The sequence below is a fragment of the Schistocerca serialis genome, chromosome 1, assembly GCF_023864345.2.
Source record: "Schistocerca serialis cubense isolate TAMUIC-IGC-003099 chromosome 1, iqSchSeri2.2, whole genome shotgun sequence".
In the NCBI taxonomy this organism is placed as follows: domain Eukaryota; kingdom Metazoa; phylum Arthropoda; class Insecta; order Orthoptera; family Acrididae; genus Schistocerca; species Schistocerca serialis.
In genome coordinates this window covers 887731619-887750544 of record NC_064638.1, presented here as the reverse complement: position 1 = coordinate 887750544, position 18926 = coordinate 887731619, and the positions used below count along the sequence as shown (strand labels likewise).

Below are 18926 nucleotides of genomic sequence, written 5' to 3'. Positions count from 1 at the left end.
GACTCGTGCTTGGGTAGCTCACTTGGTAGAGCACTTGTTCGTAATAGTAATCCCTGGTATTTCATTGAATTTACAGCTTCAGATTTGTGTGATTTATCACATAACGGAATTTTAACGGATTCCATTCATAATTCATGTGGATCACCTCACACGTTTCATTATTTAGCTCAGTTGTCACTTTTCATGCAGAAATCCTGTCAAAATTATTTTACAGTTGCTTTCGATCTTCTGATGCTTCTCTAACTTTAACATACGTCTTGAATGTCGTCATCTGCGTCTCAACACCCACGTCTTGAATTTTGCAAATGACTGAAAACCACTTTTTTCAGTTTAAAACTGTGTGCCATACCGGGACTCGAACTTGGAATCTTGTCTTTGTTGGGCAACGCTCTTATATTTTGAGCTATCCGGGCACAATTGACGCCCAGCCGCCATTATCTCTCTTCTATCTTCCACAGACCTTTCTGGACTAGCTCTCCACGAAGAGTTGCTTAACCACAACCTAGGGGAATATCTCTCGGATGAAAATTGCGAGGGCGGGTCGTCAATCGTACCTTGCTAGCTCAGTCGGTAAGAGCAGTGTCCACGAAAGGCAGCGTTCCGGATGCGAATCTCGGTCCAGCACACAGCTTAAAGATATCAGGAATTTTTGAAACACTGCACAATCTGCTGTGCAGCGAAAATTCATTTTGAAAGTGGAGGTAAATCGCAAGGTTCTTTGTATTGTTGGTGAACCAAATGTTGCATCTGAAACGTAACAGCAGTTCTCGTGGACCACGCACAGTGCACATCAAGTAGTTGCCAGAAAATTTTACAGTTGGCAATGTTCTTCAAGGTGAAGAGCAAGACTTTTTCCTTTTTCTCTCTTTCTCTGTTTCTTTTTGATGATGGTGTACGTATGGTGATATTTGATGAAATGTCATTTCCTCTCAGAAGTGAGATGAGTTATTCAAGTTTTTCCGTCTGTCTCAAAGTTACAACCAGAAAAAGTGTATTACAGTTATATATAGCATGGACTGCAAACACCGTCAGATCTGGAATCGACTTGACTGTTTTGATCTCAAGTTTCGAGTGTGAAAGTGACGGAGAACGAGATAAAAATAATTGTGGCACTTAGGACAATAGAGGACACAACAATCCCACTAATTAAGAACAAAACTTTTCTTCTATTGTCGTTAAACCTGAATGCTTAGTTTTTGGGTAACTCCGAGCTAAAATAAAATAAAGTAACAGGTTTAATTGTAAAGAATTACTGTCCTGTTGCCCGCAAATGGCCTTTGCTAAAGACAAAAGTCAATTTCTCACTTGGAAATTACTTTGCTAACGCTGAACTCAGCATATGGCCAAAAGTTAATAACAAAAGCAGAATATTCCAAATTTTCAGATATATTTGACGACAACTTTAATTGGAGAAAACACATTCCAGACATTTTTTAAAAAATTTCTTTTCAGTCGAATTTGCAAGTCTCAGTGAGAAAACCAAAACTGTGAGTTAACGACATTTTCTTATTTTTATTCAGTAATATCTTACGGCGACTCACTTTTAGTAAAGGAAATTTTTACTGACTACAATTCTGCAGCACAGAGTGATAGGCAGTGCTCACGCAATCGTCTTGTAGACACCAGATAAAGGAGTCATTCTTTTTCACGGCAACTTCTATATACACATTCCCTCATTCCACTAGTATCAAATAACTAGTTACGGTAGGGTAATGATGTCTACAATTATGACATTATAAGATATAATGAGTTTCACTACTATTTTTAAAAAATGACTTTGGAACAGAAAATGGGATTGACGTTACTATTCTAATTTTTTATCATAAGTAAAATAACCGACGACAAGAAAAACTACACTTACAAGTAAACGTGAAACACTTATTCTACTCAAATTTTATCCCGTAGAGAAATTTTCTTCTAAAAACATACAACGTATGTAATTCAAGAGGGTTATGTATCTACTTATGTTATTATTTTACCGTTGTATCTATTAAAATGTAATTAATAAGTATGCAGCTGTACATTAATATGAACTGCATCGGAGAGCTCATAAAATGACTCGCTTCACATCATTTCACATATGTACTACAAATTATCCGAGACCCGTGTATCTAACAATAGGACTCATGAAACTAACAATAAAACATTAAAGACGGATAGATTAACAAATAATACAGCGGAATCCAGAACTTTTCTTGCTTTGGTGTTCAGTTCATCCAGTTATGTGTTACCCTATCGTGGCTAAACTTACAAGAACGAAATATCCGAGAGAACTAGAAAACAGCAGTGGAGCCCACGATGACCCATTGTGGATGAGTGTCACATACTTCCGAGTATGTCGTGAATGGATCAGTGACGTTAATGATCATCTGACTGTCGAGGAGTTCTAAAATCTTGAGTAGGCTTCTGACTGCGTATGCGTAACGTATTTACAGTTTATGATACCTGGACAAGGAAAAAGACTATGAATAATTGACAGCATATATAGGTAATAGTTTTTTAATGAAAATTGTTTCAGTAGTGAAAATGTCAGACCTGTTTAAAGAAAGAAATGTGCAAATGTGTGTGAAATCTTATGGGACTTAACTGCTAAGGTCATCAGTCCTTAAGCTTACACACTAAATTAAATGACACAACAAGTTTACTGTTACCAGTCACCGTTTTATTTTTTCGCTTACACACTACTTAACCTAAATTATCCTAAGGACAAACACACACGCCCATGCCCGAGGGAGGACTCGAACCTCCGCCGGGATCACCCGCTCACCTGTTTGAAGAGAAAAATAGTGTTCGATTTTCTCTGACACTTACAAAGAAAAGAATTTACAAAAGATAAAGTAAAAAAGAGCCATTTACTACCTTTGACGTTTGATATGTTTTTAATTATACATTTTTTCGAGTAAATAATGTTTTGAAACGTCTGGACGACAAGTTCCCTTTGCTTCGAGTTCTCAGGCGTGTAGAAAGTTGACCATGTTATCTTTGTCAAAAATATCCACTATGAATTTTGCATTGCTCATTAATTAAGTTTACTGTCTTTGCATGCTTCAATATTCTCTTACTCTATTTCGGTTTTTAAACCCCGATGTTATTAAATCTGTATATTGAGCAGGCAGTGAAGGAAACAAAAGAAAAATTTGGAGTAGGTATTAAAATCCATGGAGAAGAAATAAAAACTTTGAGGTTCGCCGATGACATTGTAATTCTGTCAGAGACAGCAAAGGACTTGGAAGAGCAGTTGAACGGAATGGACAGTGTCTTGAAAGGAGGGTATAAGATGAACATCAACAAAATCAAAACGAGGATAATGGAATGTAGTCGAATTAAATCGGGTGATACTGAGGGAATAAAATTAGGAAATGAGACACTTAAAGTAGTAAAGGAGTTTTGCTATTTGGGGAGCAAAATAACTGATGATGGTCGAATTAGAGAGGATATAAAATGTAGACTGGCAATGGCAAGGAAAGCGTTTCTGAAGAAGAGAAATTTGTTAACATCGAGTATTGATCTAAGTGTCAGGAAGTCATTTCTGCAAGTATTTGTATGGAGTGTAGCCATTTATGGAAGTGAAACATGGACAATAAATAGTTTGGACAAGAAGAGAATAGAAGCTTTCGAAATGTGGTGCTACAGAAGAATGCTGAAGATTAGATGGGAAGTTCACGTAACTAATGAGGAGGTATTGAATAGAATTGGGGAGAAGAGGAGTTTGTGGCACAACTTGACTAGAAGAAGGGATCGGTTGGTAGGGCATGTTCTGAGGCATCAAGGGATCTCCAATTTGGTACTGGAGGGCAGCGTGGAGGGTAAAAATCGTAGAGGGAGACCAAGAGATGAATACACTAAGCAGATTCAGAAGGATGTAGGTTGCAGTAGGTATTGGGAAATGAAGAAGCTTGCACAGGATAGAGTAGCATCGAGAGCTGCATCAAACCAGTCTCAGGACTGAAGATCACAACAACAACAATGACGTCATTAGTTACATAAGACTAAAACATATTGATAAAATTAACAGGTTCTATTTATTCCTTTACGGTTATTGTTCGATGTGTCTGTAAATCTATATTTTCCGTAGCAAATAAATGTCGATATTTTGAAATACTGTTTCACTCCTCATCACCTTACCGAACAAAATTGATTAAGATCGTAAGTTATTTAGTTTTCTTTGGTCATTAATAAATGTTGTCGTTGTTAGGTCCTCAGTTACGATACTGTACTCTGACTTTCTTTTCATTACGGATAGCGACTAGTAACCTCTGTTTCGCTGTACAACACTGGGCTAAGCGAATTGACGAGATGAGACGTGACCTGACTGACAGTGTAAATACACGCTGACGTGACGGTGCCCTGCCGTGATGGCCGTTCATTTTGCTCTTCAAACCGAAGAACCCAATTTATTCCAGGTATCAAACGTAAATTGCTATGGTGTCTACAAAACGCCTATACCAAATCCCGAAGGGAATCTCTCCGTACAAAGTGTGTAATACCCTTTTATTTTTTCTCGCAGTATCAATTTATATGAATGTTTTCTTTTCCCTATTAGTAATAAGAAATAGTACATCGCCACAGAAGACGGCAAAGATAGGCTTTTAAAATTATTTTTGGAACAAAAGAAGAATTTCAAGAGAATACTCAATTTTTTTATCAGCTTTTGCAACTTTTATTTGAATTTCGCTTGAGAGTATTTATGTTTTAGATCTCACACAAAAAGGACGTGCATTTTTTACTATATATATTACGAGTTATGATAGACACATGAATATTTTTTATTTCTATTCGTGACTTTCACCTGCAATCACAAGAATAGGCAGTAATTTCTTCCCTCCTGCAAGACGTCTTGAAACATATATATATACGCTAATTACCAAGATTTCATGGATGGACTGTATGATCGGCCACCATAAAAAATTAGAGATAATTTAAGAATGTTAGCATAACTTAATAGTGACTTCTATTAAATATATGAATATGTAATAATCGAACAACTGACTTCTTGTTAAGCACCAATTTGCTGAATAATACGGTTTGTGTGACTTCAGTGTTGGTACGTTGTATTGTATTTTCTTTACGTTGCGAGGAAGAGTCATATTTTAGATCTCCTAAAGCGACTAGGTTCAGAAACTTTTTCAACCACAATAATTGCCAATTTTGAGGATGTAGAAATTAGTAACCTAACATACTTTGCATACTTCCACTCTCTGATTTGATACGGAATAATATTCTGGGGCAACTCAACACTTAGACAAAAGGTATTCACTGCTCAGCAGAAAGTAGTTAGAATAATGTGTGGGGTTAATAGTCGCACATCTTGTAGACATCTGTTTAAAAGGTTAGGAATTCTTACAACTGCTTCACAGTATATTTACTCAGTAATTAAATTTTTTCTTAACAACATGAACTAGTTTAAAATCAACAGCGACATTCATGATTACAATACCAGAAGAAAGAAAGACCTACACTATCCTTTACTTACCCTATCGTTGCCACAGAAAGGGGTAAAATATACTGCTATAAAACTTTTTAATAAATTACCAGATGAAATAAAGTGTATGACCGACAGCAGTAATAGTTTCAAAAACAAATTGAAATCGTACCTCCTAGACAACTACTTCTATACCATAGATGAATTCTTGAATATGAGTAAATAAATCTGGAGATAAAATATATGCATTTTGTGCCATTAAAGGGAATGGGATAGATAATTGAAATATTTAGGTATAACACTATAATGTAAACAAAAAAGAAAAAAATAACTTGTTTCCTGTGTGCATTTCTTGTGCTTTTGACACGTTCCACATCATAACGGTTTTCCGTGCTATTGATCAATGGAACATGTAACTAACTAAACTAAACTAAACTTCTCTCGACTTTCTGATGGTCGTTGTAAAAGTAATTACGGCTGCTTCAAAAGTATGCTGAAGAATCTTGCTGTTTGTGGCTCAAATATAGCATCAACTATGGGATCGGCTTATTCCCTATTGTGGAGTTGTTTTATTGCTTTTTGATGTTTTATTTTGTGGTCTGTGCGTTTTAGCTTCAGCTACAAATGGCTCAAATGGCTCTAAGCACTATGAGACTTAACGTGTGAGATCATCAGTCCCCTAGACTTAGAATTACTTAAGCCTAACTAACCTAAGGACATCACACACATCCGTGCCCGAGGCAGGATTCGAACCTGCGACCGTAGCAGCCGCGTGATTCCGGACTGAAGCGCCTAGAACCGCTCGACCACCGCGGCCGACCCCTTCAGCTACAGGTGTGGTACATTAAATAATGTGAGTATTACGTTGCATACAGGTTTCCTACATTCCTCATTCAGTGATTTGGCTGGAAGTGTAGTGAACAAAATTTAGCGTTGTTGGGTAGGTATATGTCATCTTTCTGCAAAAGGTCAGGTCGTCTGTTGTTTATTGGCTTTTTTTTTTTTTTTTTTTTTACTAAAGGAAAATGATATTCATCAGTAAGTATCCGTATGCTGCAGGAGAATCGTAAATAAACTGCCCTCTAACCTGTCATTTTATACCCCCATGAGTGTTCAGAAAACTGAGAAACGTGATTGATTTTTTTAGTTATTGTCGATTTTTATGGCACTACGCAAGCTCCCTAAGGTAAGAATTATGATACAAGTAAGTATAAACGACACTATTCGCACTCATCCGATATCGGACTCGGAAGTGTCACTTTCTGGCCGCTTAGCGCGATGCTATTGCCATGTGTAACAAAAAACAAACGGAGTGTCGCGACTGTTATGTTACACCGTGTTGTCAACACAGTAAATGAAATCTATATCTAGGGACATGACAATCGCCCGTTCGATATACATCGCTGAAAGTGTTTCTTGGAAATTATCCAGATATCTTGTCTAAACTTGTAATTCGTAACTCCTTTTTTCCTAGTTCCCAGAAATGAATCCTTGTAAGCCACTTCACTCGTTTTCTTACGCGGAAAAATTTTCACGCTATCGGCGGTCAGAACACGAACCTCCATGACGACGATGACGCGGCACTTCCAGGTACTTTTTTCCCTCGCAAGTGGTGCTTGCCATATAATTGCGCAAGAAGGAAAACTGGAGCGAACAGGACGCAGACTGAGCAGCGAGATCGATGAGCGAAGTGAGTGCCTGGAAACAACAGAGGGCTGGCGGCGACTTGACCTCGGGCAAGCCGCGAGGAGGAAGCAGGAGGAGTGCGCCGCCCGCAGTGTGATATCGGACACGCGAGCCGAGCCGCGCGCCGGCGGATAAGCCGAGCCGGGCAGCGCTGCGTGCGAAGAGGCCAGCCAGTGCGTGTGCACACGGGCCGGCGAGGAGTCGCCGGGCGGAGTCTCTGCCGCTGCATGGCCGATGCCGACGATGGGGTCGGCGACGCCGGCGGACGCCGTCACCGGCGGCGTCGCTACGTCGTCTACGCCGCGTCCGTCGGTAAGTCAGCTGACCGGGAGTTGTCTTCGTCGTAGCGAAACGACAGCGTAGGCGCAGATGTACTCCGGTGTTGGGCGTGTACTGTGATAGTTGTAGGTGGCTACCACACGAACTTTTCCCTCTGCCCAACTGCTGTGCACGTATATCGATACAATAGTCAGAGAGGCACAAATATTTGCGTTTCATTACTCGGTGGCCAGTCACACAGTAATCAACACACGTATACACCTGTTTCACCACCGTTACGTTTGGAAGCATACTTCATTACGTAGTACAGTCAGTTGCTTAATTTTACACTTTGTTACACGTACCAACAGACCGACAAATTGGACGTATACAGATGTTTTGACCGACCGTCCGACGAAAAAAAAAAAAAAAGTGCGACGAATATTCGTTCTCTGGATGTTGGGTGAGTAGGACCACCCAATAGCCGACCCCCCCCCCCCCCTCTCTCTCTCTCTTCTCCCCCCCCCCCCCCCCACCTCACCCCACGAATTGTGTCATGTGTAGCGCTGTCGTACCAACCCCCTGACTACAGTTCTTTTTTGTGTATGCGAGCGGGATTAAATGCTGTCATAATATACATGACAGGATGCGAGGAGGACAGAATTTCAGGGGAAATTTAAAGTCAATGTTAAAAAAAGTATATCGGCTCTGCCACTTGTTTATAGTGTAAAACACTAAGATTGACGCGTTTCGGAAGTCAGCTTCCATCATCAGAATAATGAAAAGTAAAAAAACCTGTTAAAACTCGCTAAAATGGAACATGCACCAGGCACAATAAAATTAAAACATCGTGGCTACTTCCCTTGTTGCAGCCGTGTCTTCTAACGGCTTGACTTCCGAAACGCGTCATTCTTAGTGTTTTACACTATAAACAAGTGGTTGAGCCGATATATTTTTTAACATTGACATTCACAACCACCTCTCATCCAGTATGGATAAAATCAAAGAAATTTAAAGACTGCAGATGTTTGTGGAGATACGTCGTGCGAGGAGTATAGCGATACAGATGCAGGAAATAAAGCTCTGTTTTCATTTTTTTTAGCTAATCCACAACGCTTTCATGTGGTACTTACGAGAGATAAGTCAGTCGGCGTTGTGTATTTCTGTTTACAGGTTTTATTTCCAATACGAAAATGAAATCTAAAAACCAAAATACTAACATTCAATGAACTTTAATTCGTAAAATGTACTTGCTTCATTGTTAAGTGTTAAAATCCAGCTTACGTATATCAAAACCCTCTGCTACGAAGAGCAAAGTGAGAGATTCTTTTTACAATTTGACAGTTGCTGAGCGTTTCAATCCGTATGTATCTGTTGTATTTATCAGATGACTGTGTGCCACCACCATGTGTAGCCTTTCTTGTTCGAATTTTTAAAAGTCCTTGTTTATGCAAGGTGCATAAATAAAGCAATAACGTTTGCATGAATGCCTTTTATGTTGACATCTTCAACTTTTGTAGTCCTGTCTTCCTCAGTTGCGTGTAATATTACGGTATATTGATAATTTTTACTTATGGACCGTCTGACAGCAACTGAATAAAACACAATTTTAGTGCCAAACTCTCGAGTGTAATTATTGAAGTATCTGTGATCTGTTCGTGTGTGTGTGTGTGTGTGTGTGTGTGTGTGTGTGTGTTTATTCTCATTATTTTCATTTCTTGTTCCATGTTTGTAGGATGATGGTTATGGTGTTTTAAATGCTGTGCAAATGTGGAATGGTTTGTTTCATACTTCCAACATCTGATATGTTCTTTGTATCGTGTTTCAAAATTCCTGCATGTCATGCCTATGTATACTGCATCACAACTTTGACATTAAAGCTTGTATATTCCTGATTGTTGTAATTTGTCCCTCTTGGTAGCTGGCTGGCTTAGGTGTGATTGGAGGGTTTGCCCAGGCTTATATGCTATTTTGAATCCCTGTCTCTTTAGGATGTTTACAACTCTGTGTGTTAGTTTATGTGTGTAGGTCATGGTGTACCATCTGGTTCTTTTCTGTGTGGTGTTGTCATTGTGCGTGTTTGAGTGTGTTTGTAAGTTTTCAGCTTGTGAGTTCCTCTTGTATTCTGGAAATGTTCTGTTTGTTTTGTATTTGTCTTTTTATTTTTTGATTGAGCCTGTGTACCACATGTGTGTCATACCCATTGTTCCTAGCTATTTGTATGATAATACTCATTTCTGTAACGAGAAATTAAAATAATGAGAATAAGCAACCACGACAAACATCTTATACAAACGCAAGAAAACTTCCACATCCAGAAAGCCATAGCAGAAAACAAACATATGATGAATGAACAAACACACATCAGCACAGGCTCCCTACTACAGTTAATAAAGGAAATGATAACATAAAACAAATAAAACTCTTCCCCCTTCACCATCTGGACACACACACAGCTCACAAAAAATATATATATATGCCACACCAAAACACACACACACACACACACACACACACACACACACACACACACACACACACACACACAAGTGCATACACGAACAGATCACATATACTTCAATAATTACACTCGAAAGTTTGGCAATAACATTCGATCTTTGGCAAAACATTTGACAGTCGGCAACAGAAACCAAAACATTGCATTGAAACCAGCGTTCAGTTCATAGCGCTGTGGAATGTGGAAAAAAAACAGAAATTGGCATTCATAACAAGAAGAACAATACCAAAAATGCAACAGGAGCGTAATATGTAATAAATTCTCCACGCAACGTGTCAGTACAGTTTAAAACATTACTACGTAATAGAAAATACCAACCACCAGAACTGTTTATAATCTATAGGCACAGTGACAAAAATGTAAATTAAATAGCAAACATATGTACATATTCCAGGCCACTGATGATGCCTTGCAGAAAATAAAGGCGAAACGCCTATGGCACTAAAATGGTGTTTTATTCAGTTGCCTTTTATATTATTTATTTTACTATAGCCTGATGTATTCCCTGAGTCAACCATAAATCACGTTGTACGTTTCAGGAATCATTTTAGTTAATGATTGTGGAGCTACGACAGCACTGAATTTGAAGTCCACTTCTGTCAGTATCTACAAATCATATAATAGTTAACAGCCCCCCTCGGTAGCTTACAACCTCTCTCATGATCGTGTTGTTTTTCATTAAGAATGGGTTTTATGAATGCATGATTCGTCCATTATTCTATAATTACGAAAATTATCGCATCCCACCCGTTCTAAAAACAGAACTTGGGTGAATTTCTTTCCTTGTATAAGCCACTTATTTGCCAACAGCTTTTGTTCAGCTGTTTTTGACTTTGTTATTTTTCTAACAGCCAAGCCAAACCACGGTGTTTGTTTCGTGTAAAACCAAGCGGGATCCCGTGTATAATAAACACAATGAACTTAAAAGATAAACAAATCACAACACCATGGCGACGCGTAATCGCTGGGTGCAGTCTGTCGGGACTTGTGTAGGCTGCCACGAAATTGGTCGCTCGATCGATGAATTGGTGTGCGTATAGAGGCCTGTACTCACAAACAATAACGGAAAATCTCCTGTCTGAATTTTATGGCTATAAACGAAGTGCGATGGTTCATTGCGACGAACTACATCACCACCTAGCCCGAGGCCTAGGTGATGTTGTTAGGTGCAGTATGATTAAGAGTTGGTAAAGGCAGCCAAGGAAGTATAGGATGGTCAATACGAATGTTCGTTATCAGTCTTCGGATTTGGCCAGTGACATAATGTTAATGGCTACTGTCACTCGCTTTTGGTGCGTACATTCACAGTTTTGTTGCTAGTTGGCAAAGTCAACTAATGCGAAAGGGAAAAAGGGGAAAAAAGTGGTTGTGGCGACACAATGCTCTGTAGCTTAGTTCGAGTGATAGGTTAGGTTGGAAGGTAACAGTTCGGTTGATAGTTGGCGTAGCCAACGAATGTGATACTAGAAACAGAACGTGATCTGTAGCTCAGCCCGTTTGAAAACATCGCCAATAACATAAAGTTATGATGGCCATATTGTTTACGGCGCTTGTCGCATGTTTCCTATGTCAATGGACAAATCTGACAACTCGTATCGAAAATTATACCCGTAAAGATTGTGGTAACTGGTTTGTAGAGTCGATAGAGGGGTACTTTCCTTCAATATAAAAAAAGGTGTTTTAGATAATAAAAACCCTCCGGACAAGTATTTTGATGGATATTATATACGTTTATCGTACAACAGCTATGAACAATGAATGGGTAGTGGAGAGAGGTGGAGGTGTTCATTACGCAATTCTTTCATAGAAATTGTTGTTAGAACTAAATCCGCTCCCTATTTATAAAATGTATATTTTAAAACGAAGAATGTTTTGTCAAACTATGTCAGCTGGAGGTGGAATATCTTATGAGTTTCATAGCGTTAAATCTATTTACATAATTCATAAGTAAAAATGTTTTCCTTGAAAATCGCTTTTAGGCTCTCACTTAGCTCGTGTTATAATGTCATAATTTACCGCTGGTAGGTATGTTATCAAATGCTCAAAAATGTGGTTTTTACGTACGGATCTCTGTCTTCGAATAGGCTGCATTAGAAAAACATCGCAAAAATGCTTTTACTCTCGCATGACAACAGGTTTTTAGTGTCACTACAAAGATATTTCTAGGTACTTTTCTGTAATTCCGGTCACATCTCAGGTCGGAGAAAATCTGAAGTGAAGAAAATTCTCTGTTACAGGGAAGTAACAGAATGTGACAGAATGGATCATTATTTTTGCGTTCAGTCTTCAAAAACCAGCATTTACGATTCTGCGATGACTGTAAGACTGCAAAATAAGATTTTAAAACACCAGCAGTTTCTTTAAATAGTACCAAGACCCTACTGGGACGTAGACAAATTCATGCAGAAGTACCCATTGCTTTCGTTAAAATACAGTTCTTCATAAGCGAACGACTCTTCATGAATTCGACAAATTACGCACCTCGCCACACAGGGTTGAATGTAGTGCCTTTTTGATTTTATGGTTAGCTGTTATTTATATAGGTTGGATCAGAACACGCAAGGAACCTGTATCCTGTGTCAATTTCATATCTCCTGAGATTTGTGTTTCTTTGTACAACCACCACAAAAGTACTGTTTAGCTAAACGTTTTAGGAAGGCTTTTTGCGAGCGCAATACCCTGTGCTCTGTGATGTCTGTGCCTTGAAGGCAGTTGTCTAGAGCAGAAGCTAATTGCATAATACTAGAGTTGATTGCAGACCTCTCCAAAGCTACTCAAGAAGCCTTACTCGCAAGAGCCTAGCTGCAGATCTTCATGGCCTGCTGAACTCAGGTCACACCTCGAAACCGGGATACCTCCGACCCTAGAGTGAGTCTAAGCGGGAAAGGGGACTAACATAGCAAGACCTTACCTGATCTGCAGACCCACTAACAATAAATAGACGTATGTTGGTGACCTCCTAAAACGTCGGCTAACAGCACGCTATAAATGTCAAGAAAAAAGAAAAAAACTGTTAAACGAATAACTGAAAGTGAATCATCATAATTACCAGAACTGTTTTCTTTCAGTATTACGCCGTATCAAACCTGGCACATCATCTTGGCTGCGACATTACTTCGGACATTCATTTTGTGAACTCTCATGTCTGTCTGCGGTAGTCTGTCAGACGTGTCAGATGATTCCTTTTCGAGAGCCACAGCGGAAAGGTTTAGGGGTTTAACCCTGGACGTTCACACCTTGTGTGTGAGGGATCCGTAGCATTAAGCGACAGTCAGGTAGTGAGGAGAAAACAATGTCCTAATCATAAAAATGCCTCCTCCATCAGTGATAAAAGTTATCGTTTGCAGTGGTTGCACTGATATTTCCTTTCACTGTGACCATAGTTCCACCAACAACTATGGTATGGGCGTTGGAATCATTACAGGTCCTGTGCCATGTTTGGCTGGTTGAAAAATTCAGTGTGCGCCTTACTCTCCCGATTCTCTTCAAAACCACGTCCTGCGTTAGGCAACACTGTAAAAGGAAGATCAAATTACACATTTTTATTAGTCGGTATACCACTTTTGTGGCTCATGCGCCACTTAAACATCATCCTGACAGATTTTTCAAGAATTCTTCCATTCCGTCGTATCGGTGGATAGAAGTAAATTTAAACTGTCTGAGCTGATGGGCACAGCTTAACAAAACTTTCCGTTGTAAATAGGTATTGAAGTTAGTGTACCATGTATGAGCTGAGAGTTATAACACCCTACCTAATAACAACTTCTCCATTCTCTGTCCGTGCACATTGATCCGACGAGGCAGTGTGCTTTCGGCGAACCGCGCTGCGTGTAAAGTGGCCATCAATGTTTATAAGGAGGTAGGGCGCATACTGAGAGAGAGGCGGTCTACTATTCCACGACACCCAAGCACTGCTCGGTAAGGAGTACAACTAAGGTGTCTGTTATCTTCCACAAGAAGTATCTCATGTCTGGATGGCTTGTTTGAGGAAGTTGCAACATTATCGAACTTACTCTGTTCAAAGGAAAATAATGATGCTGGAATATTAGATTTGCAATCCTCTACCGGCGCCTCGTCTACAATTCAGACGAAACATCTATAACACCAAGCAGCTGATTAGACGCCGATCTGTTATTGGTAGAAACAGAACTCTTTTGACAAGTACAGCCGGCCGCTTTGGTCAAGCGGTTCTAGGCGCTTCAGTGCGGAACCACGCGACTGCTACGGTCGCTGGTTCGAATCCTGCCTCAGGCATGGATGTGAAAAAGACGGAACATTATGTGCATGAAAAGAAGGCCTGATGAAACCTTAGAAAGGCCTAATATCTGAACATTTTAAAAAACACATCTTTGACGATATTGACACTGTCTGACAAGCAAAGCATGTAGAAGAGATGTTTGAATGTCATTGTAATTTCGCACACGTACACACTATCGGTGGGCATGTGAATGGTAGGGTTGTAATTCTCTTTGAGACATAGAACTGTCACTAGAGTCCATTTATGTTGTTCGTTTCTATTGTTGTCACCAGACCTCGGCGTGAACAGTATCAGCTGTGAAGAACAGGGACATGCCGCATACTCGTGTGAGACTGCGTTATCAGCACCTGGCAGTTTTAAAAGGGTGCTCATTGCGCATTGTGAATCTCCATTTGGCTGACTGGTCGAATCGTGCTATATTCACATTTATGGGGCATTGGGATGTGGCACTTTCCCGATGTTGGGAAGTATGGGAGCAGACTGCGTGCGTACATACCGCCAAGATTCCGGTCGACCACGTCAGATCACCGCCATGTAGGACCGCCCTACTGCTCATCAAGCACGTCGGAACCTCTTCACATCTGAGTCTGTCACTCCGGAGCAAGAAATTGATTCCCTGTAACACCGCGTGTCATCTCACATCATTGGTCGGAGACTAGGAGCAGCCGGACTAGGAAATCACCGTCCGGCTGCCTTTGGAGTGATGCCGTGGCCAGGAAGAGCGGATTATTGGTGAAGAGCGTCGCACTGAGTTCGACAATGAATCGCTGTTCTGCCTGTCCCGGATGGCCATCGTCGACCTGAGGGGACTTCCAATGTTTGCAGTGTTTGGTGATACAGCGGCGTTACTCCTAGCGTCGTGGAGTGGACAACCAACAAATATGATTCTAGGTCACGGCCGGTAGGGAGGGAACATATGGCACAACGGTATGTCACGGATACCCTACGCCGTCATATTACCGCTCATACGACACTATTGTAGCGCCCTTTTCCAACAGCACAATGCTCGTCCCAACATCCATCGTGCCCCTACGGACTGTCGAATGTTAAGGTACAAGCGTGGCCAGCAAGGTCCCAGAATCTGTCTGCACAGAACGTGTGTGGGACTGCATAGGATGTCAGATCCGTTGCAGATATCAGGGACCAGTTACAGCAGTTGTGGGCCAGATTGCCTCAGGAGAGGATACAACGGCTTTTACGTCCTTCCCAACTGAATCAGTGTACGTATCCATGCCAAAGGAGCTGGAACGTCATACTGGTAAGTGGCCTCATACTGCCTAGTTTTGTTGTAAATTTAACACGATTTCGTAATCATTGCAAAAACACCACATACACTCCCAACCCCTGAAGTTTCATTTATTTTACTCTTCCCCTTCTGGGCGATTCTTTTGTTTTCTTTGTCCGGCAGTGTAAATGGAACCACAATGATCGCTTTTCTCTTTCCTCTTAAAACTGTTCTATTATAGCGACAAAAAATATGGTTATTCCCATTTACATCTCGCACGTATTGTTCTACATACTGCTATCTGTAAATCAAGGGAAATAATCACAAAAAAACTAGGATGAGGTGAACTTATCTCGAGCATATAACAGCAAATATGTCATAGTCGATCTTGTTTGATTCTTTCAGTTGCTGAAACATTGTTGGCACGCCCTAGTCACAATAAAAGCATAGCCGGCCGCAGTGGCCGAGCGATTCTATGCGCTTCAGTCTGGAACCGCCCGACCGCTACGGTCGCAGGTTCGAATCCTGACTCTGGCATGGATGTGTGTGATGTCCTTCGGTTAGTTAGGTTTAAGTAGTTCTAAATTCTAGGGGACTGATGACCTCAGATGTTAAGTCCCATAGTGCTCAGAGCAGAGTCATTTGAATAAATAAAAGCATAAACATTTAGCCACCTACCTCACATACGTCAACGGTCCTCCTCCGAAGTGCTTCTGGAAGCTGTCATTAAATTAATGTGATTATCCCAGCTGACTTCTCCCGTACAGACAACAGTTCTGCTTCTGAGCAGTAGCTGACCACTGAGTGTAGACGACGCAAGCTGTTTATAGCACTACTAGCATTCTGGTAGTAGATCCGTGCAGTTCTCAATTTTCGCTCCAGTCACTTAATGTTTTCATGTTTTTCCATGTTACCTCTTCCTCTCTTCGTCACCCTTGATGGAAAGTAGTAAACAAAATAATCTTGTTGTTACATTCATTCATGGTGCATTTGGACGTGATGGCTGCATGCACACATCTGACTGTCCTTATCCATGCATTTTCTCTCTGTCACCACACTACAGCTAATGGACAATTGACCTAATTGAAACATTCACTGAATCATGATATTGTGGGGCTAAGTTTCAGGAGGTGAAGTTTCAGACTAGGTGGTGGATCGAAATTAGGTGTCGATACTAGTACATCCTTCCTTCTGTTAAAAAACAAATTTCGCTATGATAGCACGTCTTGTCAGTGTTATAAATGCGATGCTGCATTACAATGATAATTCTCGATTAAACTTTAGCCCTACATCAACGGTGGTGTATAGCCCCCGGCAGTAGGTTATTTCTCATGTCGGAGCAGGCAAGACGGTACCTATTAACAAACGAACTTTTTACCTTAGGACCATCATTTTTAATGATGCTGACATATACTTTTCCGCAGTCTTTATCGTTGTGTGTGTTCCGTAGAATAATTTGCATGCTGTTTGATGCTTCACAGGTAAGACATTGCTACTGAGATATTTGCGCAGATACTTAGTTCATATTGCCTGTTCGTTTCTTTTGCGTATCATATTATTTTATTTATCGTTTCTTCATGAAAAAGACTTAGCAGTAAATTCTCATTGTCTGCTTTAGGTGATTTTCTTTTCACTGTTATCTTCGACGTATAATACTGTATTTTCAGCGTCTCCATACGAGAAAAGTGTCTTAACGTAACAAATGCTTGAATGAAGCATGGTCCAGTATGAATGAACAGTGAAATCGCGTGGCTACCTCACGGAAAGTTCTTGCAGGGGAGGGGTGGCGGCAAATGGGGAAAATCGAAATTCAGGAGCCTAACACGGGAGTATCGCGTGACGGAGGTTCTAACAGTTCTTGGATCTTCTAATTCTAGGAACTGCGGGTGTTGCTATAGTTCTTAAGAACACCGCATGTCTGTTAACTGTTGCCTAAGCCATTATCTCAACGTTTACGGATGTGCTGAAATACGAAAAAAATATCACCAATGTTGGGAATTAAACGCTGTACTGCTATCTAAACTTCAGATGAATGTCTAGGCATTGATTGTGATTTATTTTTTGATAAATAATCAGCATCATAAGTTTCCCGCAAGATAGTGGCACTAAGGAGGAAATTTAGAGTTCACGCTTAGATGTCCTGAAAGTCTTTAAACGTTACGCGTAGATAAACATGAAGTTTTTCGCTAAGGATTTGTTGCATTACAAGTTCTTGATACGTTTGCATGTTGGTTCTCTGTGTAAAGAAATATAAAAAGAATATCTTTCGACGATGTTCACCATTACCTTCGTCAGGAAAACAACTGACTGCTTCTCTTCGCCTGCTCTGACACCGTTATGTTCTAATATTTATTACAGCTTATTGTCGCATTTGTCTCTACAATGACAGTCGGTTTGGGAGGTGTTCTGATCTTAAAATACTTTTCAGCAACAAAACAATTCGTCAGTTTCATGTGCTGTGTGTACCCTCTGTAAATCACTAGCGTCTTTTTACTTTGGTCTCTTACGGAGGAAACAAGGAATTCATTTATGCGTCACGTAAATGACATACATCCTAATATTAAGTACGGAAAAGGAAGAAGGAAGGAGAGCTACCTTTCTTAGACTCTCTAGTTGAGCAGCTCTCAGACGATGACTAAGCCACTAGGTGTATTGAAAACCGACCTACACTGTCCGAAAATTCAATGGGCACGGCTTCCATCATCCTGCCCAAAAGAGTTGTATTGAACCCCTTAAACCACAGAGCTAGAAGCACGTCAAAAAAGAAATATCTCGATGCTGAAGTAACCCATGGGTATTGGCGACGTGACACTCTGTTTCCATCATTTTCATCTGTCAGATTTGTTACTTTTTCGACAGCAGGTTGTTTTCCTAGCGAAGAGAGTGTTGGATATTGTCGAAAGCTTTGATTTTTTATGAGGAATTAACGCGACAAGGAACCGACAACAAATTAATTCCACACACATACTTATAACGGAAATCAACCCAAGACACTATTCAAGCGAGGAAATCTCAGACTGAAAACACGCACTCCCAAAGGAACCAGATCATTCCTCCATTCCGTCACCGTCCACTGTACTTAGTGCGCAGCTCATCGAAGTACCAACAAAACATTACATAAAAATTAATAGATAGAAATATTAGCTACCGGCCACAATCCATTTCGTGAAAAGCATAGCACAGTAAGTATAACGTCCAGCCACATTCATGTGACCACCTGTCAAAAGCTTGGGTAGCCATCTTATACAGCACAGACCGCGGGAAGAGTGACAATGTGGCTCTGGTGGGGCACTGACAGGGGTGTGTTGCTGTGCCGACTACACTGTCTTACTTTAGAAGAGCGCCCCGTCGAGGTGGGTCCACACGTTATAGATGTGGTGTAAATCCGCGCAGTTTGGTGGCCAGGTAAGTACGGTAAGCTCATCCTGGTGCTCTTCGAACCACACACACACATACTTAGAGCTGCGTGACAGGTTGTATTTTCCTGTTGTTAGATGGCACCTTGAAGACGAAAAAAAAAAAAACTGCATGTAGGAGTGGGCCAACCGCAGACGCATAC

The 18926-nt window shown here is 40.5% G+C and overlaps 1 protein-coding gene across 2 annotated transcripts in view; it reads left to right on the top strand.

The window, feature by feature from the left end:
- Window positions 1–18926, top strand: part of LOC126411242 (beta-glucuronidase-like) — a 288686-nt gene that overhangs the window by 124780 nt on the left and 144980 nt on the right. Inside the window, exon 1 of one of the 2 annotated variants that reach the window (XM_050081350.1) lies at window positions 7297–7420. The exons of the other annotated variant lie outside the window; for it this stretch is intronic. Coding sequence (XP_049937307.1) covers window positions 7336–7420 — 85 coding nt within the window. The 5' untranslated portion in view covers window positions 7297–7335. Of the gene's footprint in view, window positions 1–7296; window positions 7421–18926 lie in introns of those variants that run through there. 2 annotated transcript variants of the gene reach the window in all.